General features: G+C 36.8%; 2 protein-coding genes across 5 annotated transcripts; one reads left to right on the forward strand and one right to left on the reverse strand.

The window, feature by feature from the left end:
• The first annotated feature begins 698 nt into the window (after positions 1–698).
• On the forward strand, positions 699–16,887 carry katnal2 (katanin p60 subunit A-like 2). Of its 2 annotated transcripts, none has more exons than XM_015340205.2 (16): positions 699–946; positions 3,153–3,223; positions 3,400–3,566; positions 3,860–3,899; positions 4,865–4,982; positions 6,024–6,122; positions 6,932–7,030; positions 7,589–7,666; positions 8,652–8,750; positions 9,077–9,140; positions 9,582–9,700; positions 11,688–11,779; positions 12,956–13,066; positions 13,549–13,711; positions 14,152–14,254; positions 14,785–16,887. In XM_015340205.2, exons 1-16 carry the CDS (start codon positions 890–892, stop codon positions 14,922–14,924), a joined length of 1,620 nt encoding a protein of 539 aa, XP_015195691.2. In that variant the 5' UTR covers positions 699–889; the 3' UTR covers positions 14,925–16,887. The 2 variants fall into 2 exon arrangements, with proteins under 2 accessions (XP_015195691.2, XP_015195690.2); XM_015340204.2 differs by lacking the exon at positions 699–946 and adding an exon at positions 1,761–1,860.
• hdhd2 (haloacid dehalogenase-like hydrolase domain containing 2) lies at positions 16,026–21,675 on the reverse strand. Of its 3 annotated transcripts, none has more exons than XM_006627253.3 (7): positions 21,440–21,675; positions 19,379–19,528; positions 18,619–18,827; positions 17,951–18,035; positions 17,164–17,380; positions 16,610–16,673; positions 16,026–16,266 (listed from the first exon to the last, which is right to left on the reverse strand). In XM_006627253.3, the coding sequence occupies exons 2-7, from the start codon at positions 19,477–19,479 to the stop codon at positions 16,163–16,165; spliced, it is 780 nt and encodes a 259-aa protein (XP_006627316.1). In that variant the 5' UTR covers positions 19,480–19,528; positions 21,440–21,675; the 3' UTR covers positions 16,026–16,162. The 3 variants fall into 3 exon arrangements, with proteins under 3 accessions (XP_006627316.1, XP_015195692.1, XP_015195693.1); XM_015340206.1 differs by lacking the exon at positions 21,440–21,675 and adding an exon at positions 21,421–21,439; XM_015340207.2 differs by lacking the exon at positions 21,440–21,675 and adding an exon at positions 20,006–20,213.
• Positions 21,676–23,174: the final 1,499 nt, after the last annotated feature.

Raw genomic sequence — 23,174 nt, forward strand, 5'->3', positions numbered from 1 at the left:
ACTGACTTGGAAAAAGGCTGGTAAGAATCAGCCAATTAACCAGTTTAAGTTTGTTTGATAAAAAACCCGAGAGCACATATAGAAACTCGAATTCGCTGCAGCAATAGAGGACCAATCAATCTAGAATCATTCTCGGTAGCCCTGTAACAAAGATTTATTTGATCAGTTGGCCATTTTTCTTCTCAGTCTTGTAACAGTTTTTAAGTGTTAACTAGAAAATGTTTTGTGTCATCGATCGTTGTGACCTTCACTCCTCAACAGGAAAGGGTTTGTAACAACACGATTCCTGCTCCGCTTCATGTTCAAGTTTCGAAATATGGATTTCATATCAATTCGTATTGATCACAGTTCTAAACACCATAAGGTATATCGTGTATAAATAAATTCACACTTAAATGCTGACCGGATTATTTAATTTAATAATTAACACAAAATAGTTCACTGCTACCAAAAAAGACTTAATAAAGTTAAGTATAAAAATTCCGTCTATTTCTAATTAAAAAATCATGCAAATATTTTTGACACGCATAAGGAACATTACATTTTTACTCTCCCCACATAGCTAAGCTTATCCTATATTTATACTCTCAAATGATTGCGGGATGCAATAAATTTACTTTACTCTTCACAGTAAAGGTCAAACCCTATTAAATGTTAACGTTGGTTAGAAGCCAGCCATTTAAGGCTCTGCACTCGTACGCACCTGGCGTACCTTAGGAGGTTTCAGTGTAGACTGACCGAGTAACTAAACTACGTAAAATGTAGGTTTACGCTACGAACTACGAAGAGCACGTATAATGAATGGAAGGCGGAGTGGAGGATTTCCTTCTTGCATGGGGTTATGCATTTGAATTTGAATACATCGCGAAGAAGTTGGAAAACGTAACACATGACAATGGAGCTTTCTTATCAAGCCATCAAAACAGCAAATCAAGTGAGGGAGGCGGTGAGTGCGTGCAAATTTTGTTATCAACACTGAATCTTTCGCTGGTAGGGCTCATATAGTTTTTGCAGTAAGTAGTAAGAAGTGAGTCAGAGGTATTTGTATGTGCTACACTGTAGTAAACGGAACATAACGGGTTCGGTATGAACTCTTTTATGTTAGCCTCAGAGAAAAAAAGACTCGTTGAAAATCGCAAATTCTCATTTTAAAATGTAAATGGTCATAAAAAAATCTCGACTGTGATGCAGGAAAGCATGAACGTGTTCTCTGGAACCTTTTCTCACAACTACGGAAATACGTTAAGAAACTGTTTACTTTCCACACTTTCTACTCTTTATAGACATATAAATGGAGTCTTTGGTTGCCTTGGTAATCCTTCACTGTCACGTGATGTTGTGTCATTTCAAGGCGCAGATGCGAGATTCAGCGCCATCTGTAGGAGACGCTGTCGAACTGTATCGTATGCTGTAAAGCACAAAAGTTTACAAATATTCTTGGTCCAACATGCATTATTTGGGTGATTTTGGACTTAAAATAATTGAGCTACGAAATTCGATGAAAACCCATGATTTTTGTTCGCTTTTGTAACTGTTCTCTATGCTACGTATATTATATTATACTAAGAATTTAGAAAAAATCCAGAAAGGTTTGGTTAATTATTTTTAAATTGTCAAACCAAGTAATTAATGTATTCAGTCATGTTGTCTTGGCTGGTATTCAGACTATTATGACCACTAGGTCTCTTTTTTTCACCAAAAGTAAAGTCTGGATTCATCACTTTAAATGGAGTTGTACTGGAAAATCAGAACTAACTAAACTACTAGATTCTAGTTTGAGCCCACGCATTTTGTATGGGATATCCGAGAATTCTGTTAGGCCTTTTTACTGCTTTCCTGTACTTTGTGGATGTTGTCAATGTAAGTTGTCATGTCCTGTTCAAGTTCAGTATTCATACTCAATTAATTTTAAGTTTATTCTGGCATGACTTGACTTAAATACTTTACATTTGTTTACATTAATTGAAATTCTGTATCTATTCATTTCTGGAGGTGGTCTGAATCCTTTTGAATTTCCAGCACTGCTGTTGTAGTGCCAGTCATCATCCTAATTTTGCAGATCTTCGAATGTTCAGATCAAAATTTGGTAGTTTTAAGTTTCTAGGCCCTTGACCTATCAAAGAAAAATCAGAGCAGCTAATAAAGACTTTATTGTTACGAAATAGAAAGGGAAACAAAATTATCAGAAAATGTAACTATATCACCATAAGTGGGGTTATTATAATTTAAACAGTGATAATGATGAAGATGGTGATAGCACTAGTGATTGACTGGTGCCAGAGTGACTTACAATAAAACAAGGTTGCCTAGCAAAAAGGGAACAAGAACTCACAAAATTATAACAACATACCCTGTTATAAAAATAAAAAAATACAGTAATAAATGAACTAAAATTGAAATATGGGTAACGCAAAGGCTCAAGATGAGATTCAAGGTACATATCAATAGTTGGTGATCCAGGATCAGATGGCTAGAGACCCATATTCACGATACACCAGCTAATCCCCAGTGGACTGTTTCAACATCTGTCACAAAGCTTCTCAGAAGCTGTGTTTTGCCTTACTTAGTCTAAACATAATGGCCCAAAGCTGCACAGACCATGTGATGTTATAAGCAGTAAGCAGAAAACATAATAGGCTCAACAGGAAATTCAAGACTGTATGCATTGCTCCTTTTGTAATAATTTGAAATTGTAATAAAGAGATGAGTTCTTATTGTAAGTGGTGCTGTATGGATGTAACCATCCATGGTTTATTGCTGACCATCCAGTATCTACCAGTACCATGGAGATCAAGATTCTCTGAAAGGCATCAGAATTCTTTCATTAATTTATTATGTGGATATCTAATTCAAACACTCCTGAAAAGCACCGATCACGTCAACTTGGGAAATGTTTTCAAGACCAGCAGAAAACACAGGAACACTGAGACAGAAGTGGGAATTTAACTTTCGCATAATTTAAGACAGAGAAGAGGAGACAACTTTTCAGCTGTGTGGCTGAAGATGACTCGGGGGGGATCCTTTAACAATCCTTTATCCTTTAATGAAAAGATCATTTAGCTACTAGCTACGAAAAAAGCAAGAGCACCAACTGGTTCCCTCCTGTTTGTAAGCATTCTTCTGATCTTACTGTATTTCTCTTGCATGTGCAGGATGAAATGAAAACTGAGGCCAGAAGAAGAAATCTGCTGATTCTCATTTTCCATTACCTGTCGGAGGAAGGGTAAATAACATGGATAGTATTTAATTTTCTAGCATTATTATTAAAAGCTTGAATTACTTTGTTGCTAAATGTGACAAGAGTGTTTGGCATTACTGGTGCCATTTACTGAATGTTGAAGGTTAAAAGTTTTAACTGAAATTTAAAGGTGAAAAGTTATTTGTTTGTCTTCCTCACAGGTATTTGGATACAGCTGGTGTACTCGAACAGGAGACTAGTTTAAGCTTGCGTCGCTTTGAAGTCTGTGACAATGTAGACTTAGAGACTATCCTCATGGAATATGAAAGCTACTACTTCATTAAATTTCAGAAATATCCCAAGCTTACTAAGAAATCATCAGAATCAGGTAGGTAGTTAGGTTAAATTGGCCTCTTTAATTCTGTTATTTGTGTTTATACAGCAGAATATTTCCTTTCATTATGGATTTACAAAATTGCTGGATGTACATTCATTGATAAATACTTAAATAACATTTTAAAATGGTTGGTGTTAAGTTTTAATCTTTTTTGAAAGTACAGGGATTCTGTAATGTGACTTTTGCAACTGAATGGGCTTAGATGTCTTTGTTAATTTCCAAGATGGTAGACTTAATGTCTGTATATCGCTCTTGATATATTTTATGTGTCTTTTCCGTTTTAGGAGAAACCAGGCAACCACGAATCAGTGGTCGATTAAAGAGGTAAGGGGAATTTTAATTTTTGTATTTTCCTCTGGTTACAAAATATGTAGAGAAGTTTTAAATTCATTAGAAACAAGAGGAGGTCATTTAGCCAAGTCAGATAGTCTGACCTTTAGAAGTCTATCTAGTTTGTTTGCCCACTAGGGGCTAACTGGTCTCATCCAGCCGCTTCTTGAAAGAATCCAGGGTATCAGCTTTGAAGACATGGCTGTGCACAGTATCTTGTTCTGTACTCCCACATTTTTTGTATAATATAAAGTAACTCAGGTTCTAAGTTTCAGATGCACTTTTCCTTGGTTTTCACTTGTGTCCTCTGGTTCATGTTGCACTGTTGATCCTGAAGATGTTTGACCTAGGTTTTGAATTTATTTTTAAATACTTCAGTCAAGTTTCTTATTGTCTTCTCTGTTCATCAAGCCTGGAACGATTCAGGTGTTTTACTCTGTCTGTGTAGGACATTGGTATGAGCCTGGGGATTTACCATATCTCACCTTTTTGTACCATCTTATTATGTAATGACCAGAATCATACAAAATATTTTAAATAATGTCTTACTAAGCAAATAAAAGGCAATCCATGAGTCATCCTTGTTTGAGCAAAGCCAAGCATGTGCATACAGTACAATAATGTACAGGGTGTCATCATACTGGATAATGACCACCATTTCAACAATCAATCTATCGTGTCAGAAAATGTAGTGCTACATTCACAGAAACATCTAAAAACTTCAAAAATGAAAGTTTGGCAGGGAAGATAATCTCTTCAGACTCATATTTCACCTGACTTTCTGTCCAGGTGTAATTTATTTTTTGTGTAGATGTATTTTTTGTGGAGTCATGTCTACAACAGAATTTGAAAGTAGAAGAATTTGTAGAGGTAAATTGTGCTGTGTTGAAAAGCTAGTGCCATCTGTTTACTTTACCTGTAAGTACACAGTGTGTTTACTATAATGTGTTATCTTACAGATCCTCTAGCTCTGTAACACACACACTGCCCAGGATAAATCAGACCCACCGCCCCAGTTCTAAGTTGGGTGCAAAGAAGACTGATCCCAAAATTACAGCAAAGGACACCAGTAAAGTTGTGAGTGTTTCTGTCATAATCTGTACATCATCCTGGGCTCAGTATTGGTGGGCTTCACTTTCCTTTTTTCCGTCAACATCTACAGTAGGAGAAAGCTTAAGGTGTTCTAGTTTATTATTGGATTACTGCTATTTCTGAAAGACTAGCACCTCCGGACAACAATTAGCAAAGAATTTATATAATTCAAACACTCCAAAAACCAGTGTTACACTTTAATTTATTGATGAAAAGGATTTAATTGTATACTATAGTTTTTATTTGGGAAATTAACTGCTGTCTAGAAATTCTAATAAATGTGCTTTCTTTTTACCGTCAAATACAACATGTGAAATAACTGCATACAGTGTGGGTAAAGGTTTTCTCAGATATGGGTAAAAACAGCAAATAAAACCAATCTCATGACAGCATGAGAAAAACTGCAAAGAAGTGGGTATCATTTGCCTCATAAGCAATTGTGTGCTTAACTTTGTGTTTATCTCATACAGCATGTGCACAATAACTAATAAGTACTTAGCCACTTTACCATTGTTTATGTTTCCATGGAGAACAAACCCTAAATGTAAAAAGGTACTATGCTAATAATAGTACCTATTCAATGTTGTGTAAACAGAATTCGAGATACAGATACTTTGCAAAGTACTTCAAGTTTACAAAGGACACTTTTTGACTTTAAACAAAAGGTACTGGGAACAGACATTGATTCAGGTGAAATCTTCAGTAACCTATGGATGAAAGACCTTTTGAAATGGCTTTTGAAGAGCACCAGTGAATCACTTTCTACAGGAGTGTCCCGTCCATTTCTGGTGCTCTGCAGCTGGTACAGTATATTTGCAAGTTGTGAAGGACACTTTAAAGAACCAGCATCTAGAGAGCTGAGGGAATCTGTTAAATTGCTCTAGTCCAGTGATTACCTCAGTTAAGAGCTGATTTGGAATGAAAACTACCTGTAGATACAACATTCTCCCCATGGCCAGAATCGGACATCCCCATTCTGTAACATGACAAGGAAGTTTGTTTCAATCAGTGTTTTTCTCTTTGCAGGAGAATGGGCGGTTAACACCCCCAGAGACGGCTGATTTCGGATTGAACGTCTCCCCGATCAGTAGAAATGGGGGAGGGGAGGGTGCACATGCTAAAAAGGTAAATATTGCTATAGAACTGCAGAAACAATCCCTACACACTCACACACATATACTGTAGACACACAAACACACATATATTCACACGAATACATACACATACAAACACGTGTGCATACACACCCAAATGTATACACACGCGCACACTACTTTATGTTACTGATCTGTCGTTCTCTGAAAAGTTTTACTCTATTATGCCAAATGTGTAATCCAGTTAAACATTAAAGTAAGCATGCCCTTACATTCACAGACTGAAAAACCTTCACACTCTTTGTGAATAATGTAGTGAAAAATCAATTCTGGCAAAGCGTGTTTTGAGTCACTTAAACAACAGTTAATAAAATATAAAATATATCTTCTTGTATTAAATTACAGTTTGGTCTGTGTCTGTGTTCCCCTTGGTCATGAAAAAGGTCATGTTAAAATGTCAAAAATAACAGCAAATGACAAACTAACAGCTGCTGGTTTGCTCATACTTCCTTGTTGGTGAAGTCAACATGAGTCAGTTCCTGAAGCACAAATGTGTGCAAGGGAATTCTGCCAAGTGGCTATACAGGGACACCTTTCAAAAGCTTTGCTTAAAATGTCTGAAAAATCAGATAATGCTATTAATTATATAATTAATGCTATTGATGCCTCTTGACTGGATATCTTCTATAAAAAATACTTTAGAATTAAACATAAAATGCATAAGACACACAGCATGTGCTTTGTCACTGCATTATTCAAGAGCTGACTTCCTTTTTCTTTGCTGTGAGAATTAAAACATACAGTATTCACTCAAGCTCCCAGGGTTTTTTCTTTGCTCAGGGCCAGCTGATTGACTATCGTGGGTTGATTCAAGATGCTGTTAAAGGAGCCTCTAATGAAATAACAATGAATGGCTTGATCAGTAACCCAGACCCTTTGGTAGGTTGTCACCCTTGTGAATTCTGATTGTGACCAAACCATAAGCAGATCTAATTTCTAAAGATGTGGAAAGAGATACAATTGAAATGATATGTGGGAGTGATTATAAAAAGAAGAATGCTATAAAGAGTTATCCAGAAACATCAATATCCTAAGCACTCCTTCAAAAGAAACTACCTTTGCAAGAAATAATGTAATTCTTCTTTATTCAGGAGACCCTGCTTAAATTCAAAACTCTGCTTAAATAAACATACACCAAAAAAGTTCTATAAAGAAGTTATCTTTCAACTTTAGGAAATAAAAATAAATTAAAACAGCAACATTCCCACAGTCCTTAGCAGTAAATCTTAGTGTCTACTGGTTTCTCTGCTACATAACAGCACCAGTTTTTAAAGAAATAGAAGAATGTAATATTGTATGGTACTGTATGTAATCTGTATTTTAGTAATTTTGCTTATTCTGAATGAAAAAGCACAGATACTATCTTTAGGGCAAATGAGCTTTCTTTGATTTGGGCCCAAAGAATGCCTTAATTTTTTATATATTTCTTTCGTGTAGGAGCGCCTGATGAAGCCTATCAGTGCCTTCAGCGGAATGAACAGTGAGATGAGAGAGCTGGCGGCTGTAATAAGTCGGGTGAGACGGGCCATGAAAATGGCTTCCCAGAATGATAATTGTTTTGTTGACAAGGTTAAAAGCTGACTTCAGTACATTGAAATTACTCCAGTCTTCATATGTTTTAAAATGTTTGAGCCAAAAATGTACAAGAAGTAGAGGTTAAAGGAAAAGTAGAAGAAAAAGCACAGATTTAAAAATCTCTGTCAACATATTTGTGACGGCAAGAGCTCACATCCAACTGTGACCATGCGGGCAAACATGACATTCAAATCCTGTAGGTCATATGCCCATCTAGTGTCCTACTCAGGAAGAATTGACATTTTCAAGTCTTCAGCAGCTTGGACGCACCACCTTTGTTTAAGGGGGTCTCAGACTCAATTCCTGGATGGTCTTCTGGTTGAGCTGCACAAAGAATTAGCTGTAGGACTTGGGTCATGTGTGCAGATGGACAAACAGTTGGATAAATCGAGAATACACTTTCCACTGATCTCCCACATCACATCCTGAAATTATTCTCTGGTGGTCTTGAGCCTGGAGGTCAGAGAATGATGGACAATGGGATGACAGTACAGTACTGAACAGTCAGGTGACTTGTTCAGGGCATGAAAAAGCTTCATGTTGAGTATAGTGTTAAAGCAATCCCAGAAACATAATGGAATGTACAGTATGTATATTTCAGAACCCTTATCAGTCTCATTATGCACTGTAAGTGTATTAAAGTATAGGTAAAATCAGAAATTTAAGAATTATTATAACACAGACCCAAAAGGTTTAGACAGTAGTTTGGTCTTAATGTTTTTACTACTATGGATTTACTAATAAAGAAAAAAACATAGGGAGAGTTATATCTAAAAAGGATGTGTGGAGAATTTTGCTGTTGTACCATTAGAGGGCAGAAAAGAACCATTACTGTTGTGTTAACGCTGCAGCACATTCTGGTTGCACTGGAAGGATCTGTGTTAACGCAGTTCTAAAACCATTTACTGCCTGTCTTCTTTTAAAGGATATATATTTGCACAACCCAAATGTGAGGTGGGAAGACATAATTGGAGTGGACGCAGCAAAGCGTTTAGTCAAAGAAGCTGTTGTCTATCCTATTAAGGTAAGGAGGTGCTGATGCTGATGGTATTTCTTAAATTGCTCTGGAGATGTGTTATATATTGTACTGTATGCCCACTAAAAGATACAGGGAAGAACACTGGAGTTATTTCTTAGTGCATGCAGGGAAAGAAAACTTCTCATGGCAGAGTATTTTTGCTTGATTACTGTACTTATATAATCAAATGTGGAAGAATATTTTCCTAGTAGAAAGAATAATATATACTCCTATGAGTTGCTCCTTCACTTTTAACTGAGTAGAAATAAAGCAATGAGAAATATAATGCACATATATATTTAATTCTGAATTATTCCTTTTCCTCACATTAGTATCCCCAGCTATTCACAGGCATTTTGTCTCCTTGGAAAGGACTGCTGCTCTATGGACCTCCAGGTATTTAGGGATTGACTGACAATAAGCTATGAATTGGATCGCCTTAATATAACTGTGTTAGTTCACTGTTTAAAATACCATACATTGAGATAGCAGGATTATGTAGCAGAGTTGTGATTACATCTGTAGTACTAGGCTTACATTCACTAGGTTTGCATACAGGCTTACGACACAGAAAACTACTTTTGTAGGCAGCTCTACCTGTATAGAATAAAAGAGCAGAAAATGTGAGCTAAATTCAATACGTTTAAAGCCTTCATTGTAAGCCCTACTAGATTACTAGATTCTTTACATTATTTGACTTCTGTGGTTTTTTATAATGAAGGAAAACAGAATGCCGTTTTTAAGGTGGTAGTTGCTTTCTTTCCCTGTCATTAATGTGAGTTTAATACAATATCTCTATATATGGTTTCCACTCACCTGAAGTGTCTTGTCTTGTAGGCACTGGAAAGACACTGCTTGCCAAGGCGGTGGCCACAGAATGCCACACTACGTTCTTTAACATCTCCGCATCCAGCATCGTTAGCAAGTGGAGGGGGGACTCTGAGAAGCTGGTTCGAGTAAGGTTGCACTGCTCTGTACTTTCCTGGCAGGGGTTTCTAACACTTGCATGCCTCCCGTCTTGTTAGGTACTTTTTATGAATGATTCTTTATTCTACAACAATTGCTGTTTGCCTTCCAACCTCACTTTTACAGGAAGAAAAGAGCGTCCAGAAACATTTCTCCAAAGTAATTGGCATGACGATGTGAGAATAACTCAGTTCAACTTCATATTCAGCACTCTTTTTCATGATTAATGTGTGAAGTGCAGTTTTCTGGACAGGAGTGTGTAGTCACTATAGAACCCCAAGTTTGGTGACTGGTGGCATGTTGACTTCACAGCATCAAGCTAATCAATTCCAGGTGTTTAATTAAGCTCTTTCTCTGGGCTCATGCGGACATGACATTTCAGCAGGAAATTCGTATCATGCTGGTGTAACAATAACTTTCTTGTGACATTAGAATACTATGTTGGCCCTGCTCACCTAGACTTCACCGCTATTGACATCCTAGTGGCTTCTAGGGATCAGAAACCTGCAAACAGGCACATGCTTGTCCAGGCTTTAGGAGAAGAATGGGAGAGAATCCCACAAGGCAGCATCTATAGCCTGGTCCAAAGCATGACTGATTCTAGTGGTAGCTACATATGCTACAAATCCGTGACTGTCTTGGTTGACCACCTATTGATCAAACCTTCAGATGGCAAATTAGAATTATTTATCACATGTTTATTCAGTAAAATATCAAATCACCTGTTACAAAAGATTTTGTCATTATCCTGATAACTTTGTGAATTATTTGCAGTTGTTTCGATGCCCTGTGTATGTTTTATTTCACTTATCATTTCTCTTGTAGCATCAGTTAAGTTAAAGGAAATACTGTTGTAAACCTTTTTGACCATATATGTTGTCATTTGATGCTCATGATGGAAACATCACAAGGATTATATATTTTCCACCTTCATAATATTGCTTGGTAATGGTCTTTGCTCTTTCCTTGTATTTTTGATACAAATATTCAGCAATATCTTTATCATCAAGGTTTGACTGCTCTAATGCCTAACTTACTGGGATATTTACGAAGGTAGTTTCTTGACTTCAGTATGACCAGAAACTGATTGAAAATTACTCTACATCTGCACACTTTCATCCTTTATAATTACACAGCCACCCTAAAAAAATTCAAATGGATTTTAAGGTTTTTCTGCTTATATATACAGTATATATATATCAATGCCGTTGTGACTTATCTGGCTATAAGCAGCTGTAGTAGTTCTAGTATTCAGGCTCAAAACTCATTTCACACTCATGTTTTTTTTTCATTGCATTTTATCTGTAGGGAAGATACAATAAAGGACTAGTCTCTACTAGTCCCAGAATGAAGCATTTTACAGTATATGACAAGAGGGACTTGAACTGTATAAATGAGTTAAAATCAAAGTTTCAGTTAATGAGACTCACCTGGTTCCTTGTGATCCAAGGACCTCATCAAATCAAATATTCTTGAAAGAAATTGCATCTGCAGAATGATTGGGGTAATTTTACTCCATATACCAATGCACCAGCACAGCATGTGAGGATACCTCCCAATGCTAAGCATTAGATCAGGCCCCACATAATCGCTATTGGTTTATATGAATAGCATGTAAATTAACCACCCATAAGGGAATAATACTGTTTATGTATGTGACAATATACAGCCATTCTATTTATTCACAATTGGGAAGAAAATTTGCACTTGGTGACCACATTGTGCTTTGTTGATAGTTCGCTCACACTGTTGCACAATCCGTGTGACTAGGTGAGAGTAGGTGGGAAACAGCAGCTGCACTGGTAAGCATAATTATCTCCACAACATGTGTAAGGAGCAGGATCGGTCAATTCCTCTTCTCTTTATCTTCTTCTCTGTGTTCACACCCTGGGGTAATAGAGCTCGGTGTAAAGTATTTTCCTGTGGTGACAATCATGAAAAATGCCACTGTAAAATAAGCATTTTTTCTTTTCTTAGGTACTCTTTGAACTGGCCAGGTATCATGCCCCTTCAACTATTTTCCTGGATGAGCTGGATTCTGTGATGGGTCAGAGGGGAACTGGGCCAGGGTATGGGACATCTCATTAATAATTTGTAGCCAAAGTGAAGCAGTCTTGTTTCTGCTTTATGACTAAATGAGCTACTGTCTTTCTCCTGGGCATATTTCTACCTGCTGCTGAGATAAAGACCAGATGAAAGTGCTCCCATACTGTAAGTTCCTGTGACCCCCCAGAGTGGTATGAAATGGCTATGATGTTCCTAGCTCTCGACTGAACAGATGTTAGGTTATAATGGGAACCACATTGCTCTAATTACTCTCCAGGAGTGAGAAGTGTAATAAACTAAATAAATCTCAGTGACATTTCCTATCTCAAGCAAGTAAAAATGAATTCAATTTTTGTAGTGCTCAGTATCATCTTGGACAACAAAACTGATTTGTAAAATGTCATTGGTAGGTGCCCTGTGCCTTTGCCGTAAGCACCCTGTAAAAGAAAGATTTACAACTTATAAGGTGAAGTAGACATATTGTGAATGACTGCATGCCTAAGCAAACAAGGGCTTTTCAGTTTAAGAGTCATTTGCAGATATAGACTAGGCAAAAGAAAAGATTGTAAAGATGAGCTATGATGGACTGGATAGCCTTTTTATTGTTCTTCAATTTTCTTAATTACATAAATACAAAAACAACCTATTGTATCTGGGATTTACAATGATGCAATGCATTTAAAACCTATGCAACAAAAGACCAATATGGCTAATGTGTTTCAGGTAGTGTATTACTCTAGTTATACTTTGATAAAAACCTTTAACAATATTTTTTTTGCCTTTTTCCTGCCTTCTCCTTGTTGTTGAACTTTGACTACCACCTTGACATAATGCATTTCATTCCTGACATGCATCATCGTCTATTTTGTGTGGTTCAGACTGTTTTGAATTAAATGGTATACATGTTGCTTACAAATCATTTTAGCTGTCTCTTAAAACTTTGGTTAGGAAATGCTAAAAAAGGTTTTTATCTACTTCTCAGTGTTAAGCGTTGCATAGTCCCCTCAGTCCTTTTGGATACTGTGCTGTGTTTTAAGTGGCCACTGGTTATTGAGAAGCACACTAAAAACAGATGGATGAGTAATGGGACAATGTGGCGCACAGACAAAATTCATCATAATGAAACTTGTCTTGCTATCAGAGTTTGAGGCTGGGAGTAGTCCAGTAACTCAGTCTTGTGTTTCTCTTTGGTCCCTCAGGGGCGAACACGAGGGCAGTCGTCGAATGAAAACAGAGCTTCTTGTTCAGATGGATGGCCTGGCACGGTCCGATGACCTCGTCTTTGTGTTGGCTGCATCCAATTTGCCATGGTGAAAAATTCCTTCCATTTAAAATAAAAGGCCAGATTCAAGAATCCTGCCATATTAGAATGAGAAACTCTGACCCCACCCAAAAGAAAAAAGATTAGTAATCAACTTGCAGTACTTCTATATCCTTAGTATATAGTCTTCTATATATATATGCATTGGCCCTACAGTATGTAATTCCATGGGACAGTGTCTGTTCCACCTTTTTAGTGCTATAGCTCTATGTCAAAGCTGTTTGGTCTAGAATGGTAACTCTTTACAGTTGCGCCTCAGTGTTTAGAATGAGGGTTAAACGTGGTGTGGAATTTCTTAGGTTTTCATATACAGATTTTCTTCCTCCATTGGGATGGAAGCTGCAGTCAAATGATGTCCAATCTCAGCCAGAATCAGAACTTGTACACTTCCCTTGTTGACTGCAGTGACTTTGCTGACAGAGTGATTCAGTATATTAGACTTTAATCCAACCAAGCTCTTTGGGGATGCAGGGAGCTGGATCATGCCATGCTTCGCAGATTAGAGAAGAGGATTCTCGTGGGCCTGCCAAACAATGAGGCCAGGCAAGCAATGATTAGCCACTGGTTGCCTCCATCCAGTAACACGGGAGGTGTGGAACTACGGACTGAATTAGACTACAGCCTTCTTGGACAAGTAAGAAAAATGAGCATCTACAATACTAGATTCAATTTTACATTTGTGTCGAATTACCAGAGATTTAGGATTTTTCCTATTTAAACATGAATATTCCATTTCATTTAGGAAAAAGTTAGTCTAACAAGATTATTTTCAAATCAAATCAAATTGTTATTTTTTGTTTACAGTTGCTTAATTTGCAAGTGATATACCCTTTGACTGGTTTTATTCTGTAGTGACATTTGACAAAAGTGGGATTTAACATTCAGAAACTCATTCTTCATTTAAATTACTTAATTCGTAGCTTTAAAGTTTAAATTACATAATTAGAGATCTATGGGGGAAGCATTTTTATTAAATGTTTTTCAGAAGTGTTCATGAATTGAACAGATGCAAAAAGACAGGCATTCGAACTTCTGTCAATTGAAATTAAAAATAACTTTTGATATTTCTTTCAGGAAACGGAAGGTTATTCTGGCTCTGACATAAAATTAGTGTGTAAAGAAGCAGCAATGAGACCTGTACGAAAAATATTTGATGCCCTTGAAAATCACAATGCAGGTAGGCATGAGTTCTTACACTACGATCTTCCTTTCTGTGCGCAGCTTTCAACCATCCTGGCCATTTGCCTACTGCTTATGGACAGTTGATATAACTGTTTGCATATCTGATTTCTTCTTTGGTATTCTTGCCTCATCCATATATTTTGCAAAAAAAAGCCATTTACTTAAGGAAGTTTGAGAAAGTATTCTGACCTGTTTTTAAAGGTGAGGAAGCAGTACTTTATTGCACACAACCGCATAAGCTTGTAATTAAAGTATCGTGCATGTTAATCAATGGTTAAAGCTTTTCTTTGGGTGACTTTGGAAACACAACCTTGTATGATGCCCATTAGATGCTATACATGCCATGGTACACTAGTACATTATTCAGATGAGTTTCTGAATGAACAGCTCAACTGTGAAGTACAAAACATTTTTTTTATGCCTTTCAGCATGAAATGAACCTTTGCTTTTTCCTTATTATACATCGTCATATTATGATGATACTCACAGGAACCCCTGTCTCATTTATTTTCTTACTGACTGCAGGTAACACAGAGATGCCTGTGCTGAAACTGGAGACTGTGACCACAGCAGATTTCCTGGACGTCATTGCTCACACCAAACCCTCTGCAAAAAGCTTGAATGAAAAATACATGGCATGGCAGAACGAGTACGAGTCAGTGTGAACACGCTATGACTGTGTGAGACTTTTAAGAAGAGATGTACGTTTCCTTTGACAACATGCTCATCTAGGGGACATCTGAAGTGCAAAGAGGCTGCTGAAGTGTAAAGAATATAAAGGCCACGTTTTCATTCCAGGATAACAAAGCCTGATGTACAGTGGCATTTACAATGCATCTCTATATTAAAGGCTGATGCTGTTGAGTTGTAAACTGTTTTATCAACTCAAGCACTTTTAGGTTTTTAACATTAAAATACGCCACTTAGGACTGATTCTTAGTAGTATTCAATTGATACTTTTACACTTATAAATTATACTTTATCATTTATATGATGGTTTCCTCAATATTTTTCACTACACATTACCTTGGTAAAATGTAATTGGATGAATGACCAACGGAAATCATACAGTCTCTTTCTATACAGTTATCAAATTCAAGCATGAGGAAAATAGGCCTCTTTAACTCAGCAGCATCTTAAGAGCTATGTAGCTCTGGTAAACTGCTCAATTTAATACCAAAAATTAGTTCAGCTGAGGTACTGAGTGCTGAGCTTCAGAAAAAGCTGCCCTCCATGACTAGAGTTAGACACTCCTGTCCTTAGATTTTATTCAAAACCATTCTTAAGAAGTGTACCATTTACTGCACTGACTTGACTCTATGCATCTATTTGTTAACGTGACTAGTTCATACTATGTTATAGTTATAAATTACTTGAATGTTCATTTTTTTGTTTTCTTAACCTAGAGTAGTATACATATAAGAACAGGGAAAAATACTGTTTCTGAAACTAACAAAATAAAGTGAAAAGAACAAGATATTGTTCCACTTGTGTATGGATAAATTACACTAGAAATTATAGAAATTATTTTACTTGTATCACAAGAATTCAACAAATCCCTATGTGTTATCCAGCAATCCATTTATTACTAGCCCATGAAACAATATTTAGTACCTGAAACATTTAGCCTATACATTGCCTTTTTTAATATTTTATAAATCAGTGTTTCCTATCTACCAGATATATCTAAATAAGGAAAAGGCACTGAACATTAACCTAGGGACATCATGTTGTATGTACAGATTAAGCAAATTTCAAACATACTGTATGTTAAATGAGATATTTATTACTTCATACATACATGTACTTCATAATACATGCCTGGCATAATTTGACAAAGAATAACCCACTAACAAGCTTCAGACAACTGCAAGGAGCAAAATGATCTTTACCATTTTCCTGCTTATTTTAGGTTTTGAAGTATATGGTCTACAGCTTGAAGGAAGCTGTCACAGGTCAGATAGGGTGGTGGGTTTATTTTTACTTCATCTCCTTGTCTGTATTTTCCTGAAAAAAAGCAAACTATGTATTAGTTACATCATGTCTACTCACTTTTATTTCTTCGATGGTTCAACAGTTTTTTAAAAAAAATCCTTTCAAATGCAATATTCAAAAAGGAACATCAATTAGCAGAAGCACAAGGGCACTATAACATTATCTAGGAACTGCAAAGATGGTATCAATGGAACAGCTAATGTGTTTGTAAAACATCATAAATAAGTTCAGCCATTGATACTAGATATACTGTACGTTGGCCTTTTTTACTACATCTTCCTGGCAAAAAAAGATGCCAGACTGTTAATCAGACTGTTATGGTGCATTTAAAAAATATTGCTGACACCCCACTTACCTGTTTTTACTAAAATTCCCATCATTCCAGAGTTTTGGGCTCCTCCAATGTCATCTCGTACATCCTGTTGGCATAAGCAGAAATATTGTTCTGTTTAAACAGATGTCTGGATGTGTATAAAAAGCAACATCATTAAAACTGAAAGCAGGCTCTTAAAACATGCAATGAAATTGAAAGTTCCACATGTTCCTTGTGTGATGCATATATACAGTCTATTTCATAGGTAAAAGCTAGCTAGGTCATGCTGATGAACACTAATAAAAACCCTTATATATAAACCAGGTTTTATGTCCTCATTATTTTATATATAATATCACATAGAATGTCATAAATGTTACTTTAAGGTTTTTCACAAATATTATTTTCATGTAAATGTTTATATGGGGTATAAAACTCTTTAAATAACTTAAATCCCTGTGGATTAATATTTTCATACATTTTATACTGACCCTATAGTAGTGGTTTTTGGTTAATATTTTTGCTTCTTGATTTACAATCACAGTCAATACCCTAACACATTAACCAAATACAGTTAGCTTGCACCTAACACGCACATCACCAATCATGATGGCTTCTTCGGGTTTACAGTCTAGGTTTCGGAGCGCCTCGAGGAAGAATGTTCTCTCTGGTTTCCCCACAACTGTGGCCTTAGTGTCTGTTGCATATTCCAGTCCAGTGACGAAGGGCCCAGGCCCCAGAGCCAGCCCATCTTTCCTCTTGTAGTATCGAGCTTTGTGTATAGCAATCAGTGGAGCTCCATCAAGGATTAACCTTGGGGGAAAAAGACTCAAAACTGTTTATTCTTCCCAAAATCCATTTTCTGATGGAGCGGGTCATTCTGATTGTGTTTAATGCACTACTTGAGAACTAGGACATTAGAATGAACTAATACAAAATGCCAGGCCCACTTAATAGGCAATTGGTTAATACTTACTTAGTAAATATCTACTCTTTTTGGTGTGATATTGATGCAGTTCAAGGGCGACCACAGATATGTTGAATACTCTAAGTATTAACATGCTGTATTGGAGCAAGACAAAGCAATACAAACAGAAATTAAGACATATGGACACCTGCCTGTCTCCAGAAGAGGTTGGTGCTGAAGAACAGTCAGAATTGTGGGGAAGTATTGGTTCAGTCGATTATCACAGTATTCTAACCAAGTATAAAACATTAACATTCCACTGATACACTACTCACAGAATGTAAACCAAAATTATGCTAAGATATTTTTATGTAGTAGACAAAGTTCAATATGTTTTTGACATTTGTTTGGGAAATGAAAGAGGAAGAGGAATAAAGATTAGCTGCATGAAGTTAAATCTGATTTGTGTGTCTTACCTAAAGGCTTTGTTCATTGTTTGGTAGTTGAAGTGGTCAGGAGCTAATCCTATCACCACTGCATTGGGATCAGAGGTCTCAATTCCTACAGAAATAAACAGAATTTCTTAACATTTAATTTATAAACCCCAAGGAATCTTAAGTTAGACTGAACAACAAAATATTGTGTCACAGTTTTCTCAGTGACCAGCAAATGCCTCTTACCAAAACATTTCACCAACCTAAGCCAGGGAAAAATGCAATTACAAACCGGAGAACACATGTGAAAATTGAAGAAAGGCAGATTTAGAAGAGAACACTTCCACAAAGTGAATAACATATACTGATTATTATTTATTATGTCCATAGATATATCAGACATGAACTGATATACTGATTTTTAATTACAATCTCTGCATTTCTGTAATCCTAGCTAAATCCCACTCAGGCCTTGAACAATTTGGCCTTCTTAAACTTCCTTCTTAGATCATCTGCTGAAGGAATATCTCACTTTTCCACATCACCTATTGTGTGGTGGGACTTCTGGCAAACAGTGGCTACCCTGTGACACCCATGTAAGAGCAGCGCTTCAATGGTGGATGAAGTCAGCCCTTTCCTATATGTAAAGTGCTTTGAGATCCCCTGGGATGAAAAGTACATTAAAAAGGCAAGGAAGTAATCATCCATACCTGAAAAGTCTTCCAGAGCGCTATTCTCCACCAGAAGTAGTGGTCTGACATTTTGCTGTTCAACAAGGCTCCTGGCTGCAGTCAAGGAAGTGAAAATCTCAGTCTCTTCAATGTCAAACTCCAGTCTTTTCAGCCTTTCAAACAGGATTCTTTTGCACTCTTTGGTTGTGTTGGTCACAAACTTAACATTGACAGGTGCCCTGCGTAATCTAAAGAAGAGTAAAACAGGAAAAATTGCATATTACAATATAACTTAAATATTTTCATTATTTAACAGCTGAGACAAATATGCCAAGAGGACTTCACATAAGAAGTGACACCAAGACAACAACAGACTATAGATACAGTAGGTTTTACACTCACATGACTGAAAATAGTGCAACTTTATATGTGAGTGCTATTCCAGAAATGTAGACTGCTGTACAACAGCACACATGAAATACACGTAATATAAATAAGTATGTGTGTGTACAAAAGTCACTAGCAATCACTGAGTATTAACCAGAGCAAAACTGATGCCTAGACAACCATTAACATCTCTGTATTGTTGCACTTCTCGATAAGTGGTTCTCAATACAGATACATGCAGTTTCACAAGCATTTAAAACTAAAACTCACAATGTGCTATTTTGAAAAGGTAAGATAGATAAAAAATAGATATAAGTAATGAAAATTAAAGTTTGGTGTACATTGTTGGGTTGGTATGGTTTTGATGGCTCCTGCTCAACGTCCTCATCTTCTCACACTACATCAAACTAACCTGGTGAGAGCTTCTTGTGCTCCAGGAACTGCTGAGTCCTCGATGTGCAGAGTGCCGCTGAGATCGATCAGCACTGCCTTCACAACACGCCGAACCGCCATGCCCAGCTGGAGCTATGCAGACAATGAAAATAGTTGCACTTCAGAAGACCTGCAAGATAGAAAAAAGGGAGTATCATTCATGCTGCATCATTACTGTGGTGAGTAATTTCCACATAGGGGTACTCTTCCGTGGTACAAAATTAGCCTACTCCTAGAACATGACATTGAACTTAACTGTGATAGCAACTAGGACCAAATCCAGGGTTAAGGAAGAAAAAGACAATAAAATATGAGGGTTAGACTAATCCTCACTTTAATTTCCTAAAATGTCGACTTGTGAATCCCCACCTTTCAGAACTACAAACCTACCACGGGTTTTGAAACCACAACTTGTGTCATGCTGCCTAATGGACAAACAAAAAACAAAATTTACATACAGAGTTTTTGTCTAAAATGCTAACATATGCACGCTCACTAAAATCTAATTTAAATCTTGCCATTTAAAATGGCTTTGTAATCATCCTATAGTCAGTACAGTCACAGTGTAGAACTTAATGTTCATGACACATGAAGCCTTGTGACTCACCAAAGGAAAGGCAATATCTCAGAGCACCAGATGTCTGTCCAGCCATTTTTCTTAAAAATCTGTCATCTTTGGTAGCCAGGCAATCAACACAATAATTCGGATTTTAACATAATTGTAAGGCTAGAATGTGCTCAGTATGGCTCATCCAGTTATAACCTGGCCACAACAGACAGACCAGAGATCACTTGGACAAAAATAAGGTATCTAACTGGAACTGCACCAGGCAGCAGCACACACCTCAGCGTCACCGAGGCTGCGTGTGTTTGGAGGCCTGTGATCAAGGCCTGTGACATGCAGGTTTGCATTGTTACCAGCACAAACTGCACCTGTTCTGCATCCAATGCTTAACCCTCCTGTCAGTCTTATGGGGCTTGTGTGTGAGTACTCATTTCAAAATTGGAGCATTCATCCATTCTCTTAACAGGTTTATTTCAATTAAGAGTCTTGGGGAAGCCAGAGCCTATCCTGGCAAGCAACAGGAACAAGCCAGGGTACACCCTTAAGGGGAAGCCATTCACACCAGTTGTCCCAGAAGCCAGTTAACTTGCCAGTATGCTTTTTGACTATGGGAAGAAACTGGAGGACCCAGAGAAAACCCACACAAACTAAAGAGAACAGACAAACTTTATACAGATGATACCCAAGACCCTTGCACTGTGAGGCAGCAAAGCTAACCACTGTACCACATAAAGTGAAAAAGATTATCTTTAAAAAATAAAACACAAGACCACTGCTGTGCCACTTGGGGACAGTAACCTAAAATGTCTATCTGTAGAGCAGCATGACAGCTCTAATGCAGATTATTTAATGCTAACAGCTGACATTTTATCAGTTTATGAAAAACAGAATGGTTTCTGCTGTTTTATTTAGAAATGCTGGATTTGTGCATTTATGTATCAGTCACTGAAAACACAATTAATACTCTTATTCAACGCTTAAATCCACGGATTAGATAAAGGATATATAGCTGCCAATAAGGGTTGGGATGAATGCATTATTTTCTATGCCATGTAAATTTGACAGCTCTTCAATGGATTAAAATATCGTGTCAAATTCATTTACAGAGCACACTCCTCGATACAGACGGAGAGTTATCTATAAAATGCCCATGGCATTTCATCCCCCTTACGTGTGTGTATTCCAGAGAAAAGCCGAGAAAATGTATATACATGCTCATATATACTGATATTTCCAAGCGTTTGTTATTCGGCTAAATAAGAACTACTGTACATAATTACGACAACCATTCCCACAACCGGCTTAAAAATGCAGAACTTTGGCAGCCCTCTCAAAAAAAAACTATACACTATGATTCTGTTTCACTTTAAGGAGAGATTTTAGCACCCACGGTAATTTATTAAAAACATTCAAGCAACTGTCCTGCTAATGACATGTTTTTGTTTCCAATCACCTACAATATCTCTCGTTACTCACTTCCTCTTTGCGGGGTCCTTCAGTTAATTAGTAGACCTCCGAAGCGCCTGCCTGAACTGTTGAAACTTCAGTGAGCTGAGGCAGCCGCCAAGATGAGCCGACAGCATACGAGCCATTCAGACGTATTAGAACGTTGTAGTTAACTTTTATTCTTTTTTATCCTGTGGGTTTTGATTAACGTTACATAGTAGTTTCCCTTTAGCTCAACTTGCTGGGTTCTTGTTGAGTGACGCCGGAGGCCCGGGTTCGAATCCCTAACGGTAGGGGTGCTGGCCTGAGGCTGCGAGGGCGCATACCGACGTGAACCCGAGAGCGCTACAATATTTTTTGTTGGTCTAAACCATTAAAATACAGAAAAAAAAAGCAATAGGCAATATCAGGCCAATAGGAGTCATAATTAGAACTGCTATTATACTTCATGAATATATCCAATTTTAACCCTCTTGCAAATCATAGAGGACTGGCTCTAAATTCAGAATTTAACAATTGTGTGTTAAAACCCCGGATCTGACACTGCTGTTGTACCTTGAAGGTACTCCGATTACTCCAGAAAAATGCCAAACTGAACAAATTAATGTAAATTTTACACAGCCAAAAAACTGAATATTAACATATTTGCATACACCAGTAAATACAGATCATCAACAGGCTCCTTATACTGTATGTGCCTCTGTAATAACAGGACACCTTTCAAAGGTCTTTGTTTACATGCAAAATGTGCTAAAAACTTTTTTTAATTCATAATCAAATATAATCCAGCATATTCATCATGTTAATGTAAACATATATATGGTATGGTTAATTAAAATATATCCAACCAATCCTTGTTGTAAACATAGATGGAATGATTAAAGAAAATATTCAATTCTTTTGAATAGTGGCATCATATGCCTCAGTATTTTAAAAAACTAAGTGTGGACACCCAAAATATAACCAATGTAGGTTGACAACCACCTCATAGGAGGCCATTTTAATGGGAAATGTTTGTGTTAATGAAATAATTTTCATGGCCATTTTTCATTTATGACATGGGGTTTATGTTGAGCCTGTACTTTGTGTTTAACTGTAATTCTTGTCATCTGTGTTTTTAATTCTGAGGAAGCAGCTCTTGTAATTATACTGAATTTTTAATGTTGAAGGGAGTAGGGGGTTATTTCAAATACCAAGATCATTTGATTTTTAGGTTTATACTCTATTTCCAAAACATAGCGGAGGTATTCTTTGCCACTACATTACAGATGGTTCACTTACAAACCAAGTTAACTGTAAGTACTATAGACAGGAGATAACTGAAATAATGTGATATGTCACAAATATCCTCAAACACCAATTACCAATTAACATTCCTTAATTACTTTTGTCAGATAACTCTACACACAATTCCATTCTGCATTTTACCTAACTCCGCCTCCCTTTCATGAAATTGAAACTGAAAAAAAATACGTGGTAGTCCATAAACTGTATTTATATTAAAACCTATCAGTTTCAAAGTACTAAATTCTTTAATTACTGTATTGTGAAAATACAGACACAAAGATTAATTCAAAAGAAGAAATCTACTGAGCAAGAACCATGTGAATCCTCCCTCATGCTGTTCAAAGAGGGTTCATAGCTTCCTTTGCTAATCATTTAAGCGGGTTAGGGATAGCTTAATCACTCGTTAAAAACATATGTATTCCACTATCACAAACATATTTGCTGCATTTAAGGTATTTTGCCTAGGAATACATTTAAA

Source organism: Lepisosteus oculatus, chromosome 3 (assembly GCF_040954835.1).
Source record: "Lepisosteus oculatus isolate fLepOcu1 chromosome 3, fLepOcu1.hap2, whole genome shotgun sequence".
Classification (NCBI taxonomy): Eukaryota; Metazoa; Chordata; class Actinopteri; order Semionotiformes; family Lepisosteidae; genus Lepisosteus; species Lepisosteus oculatus.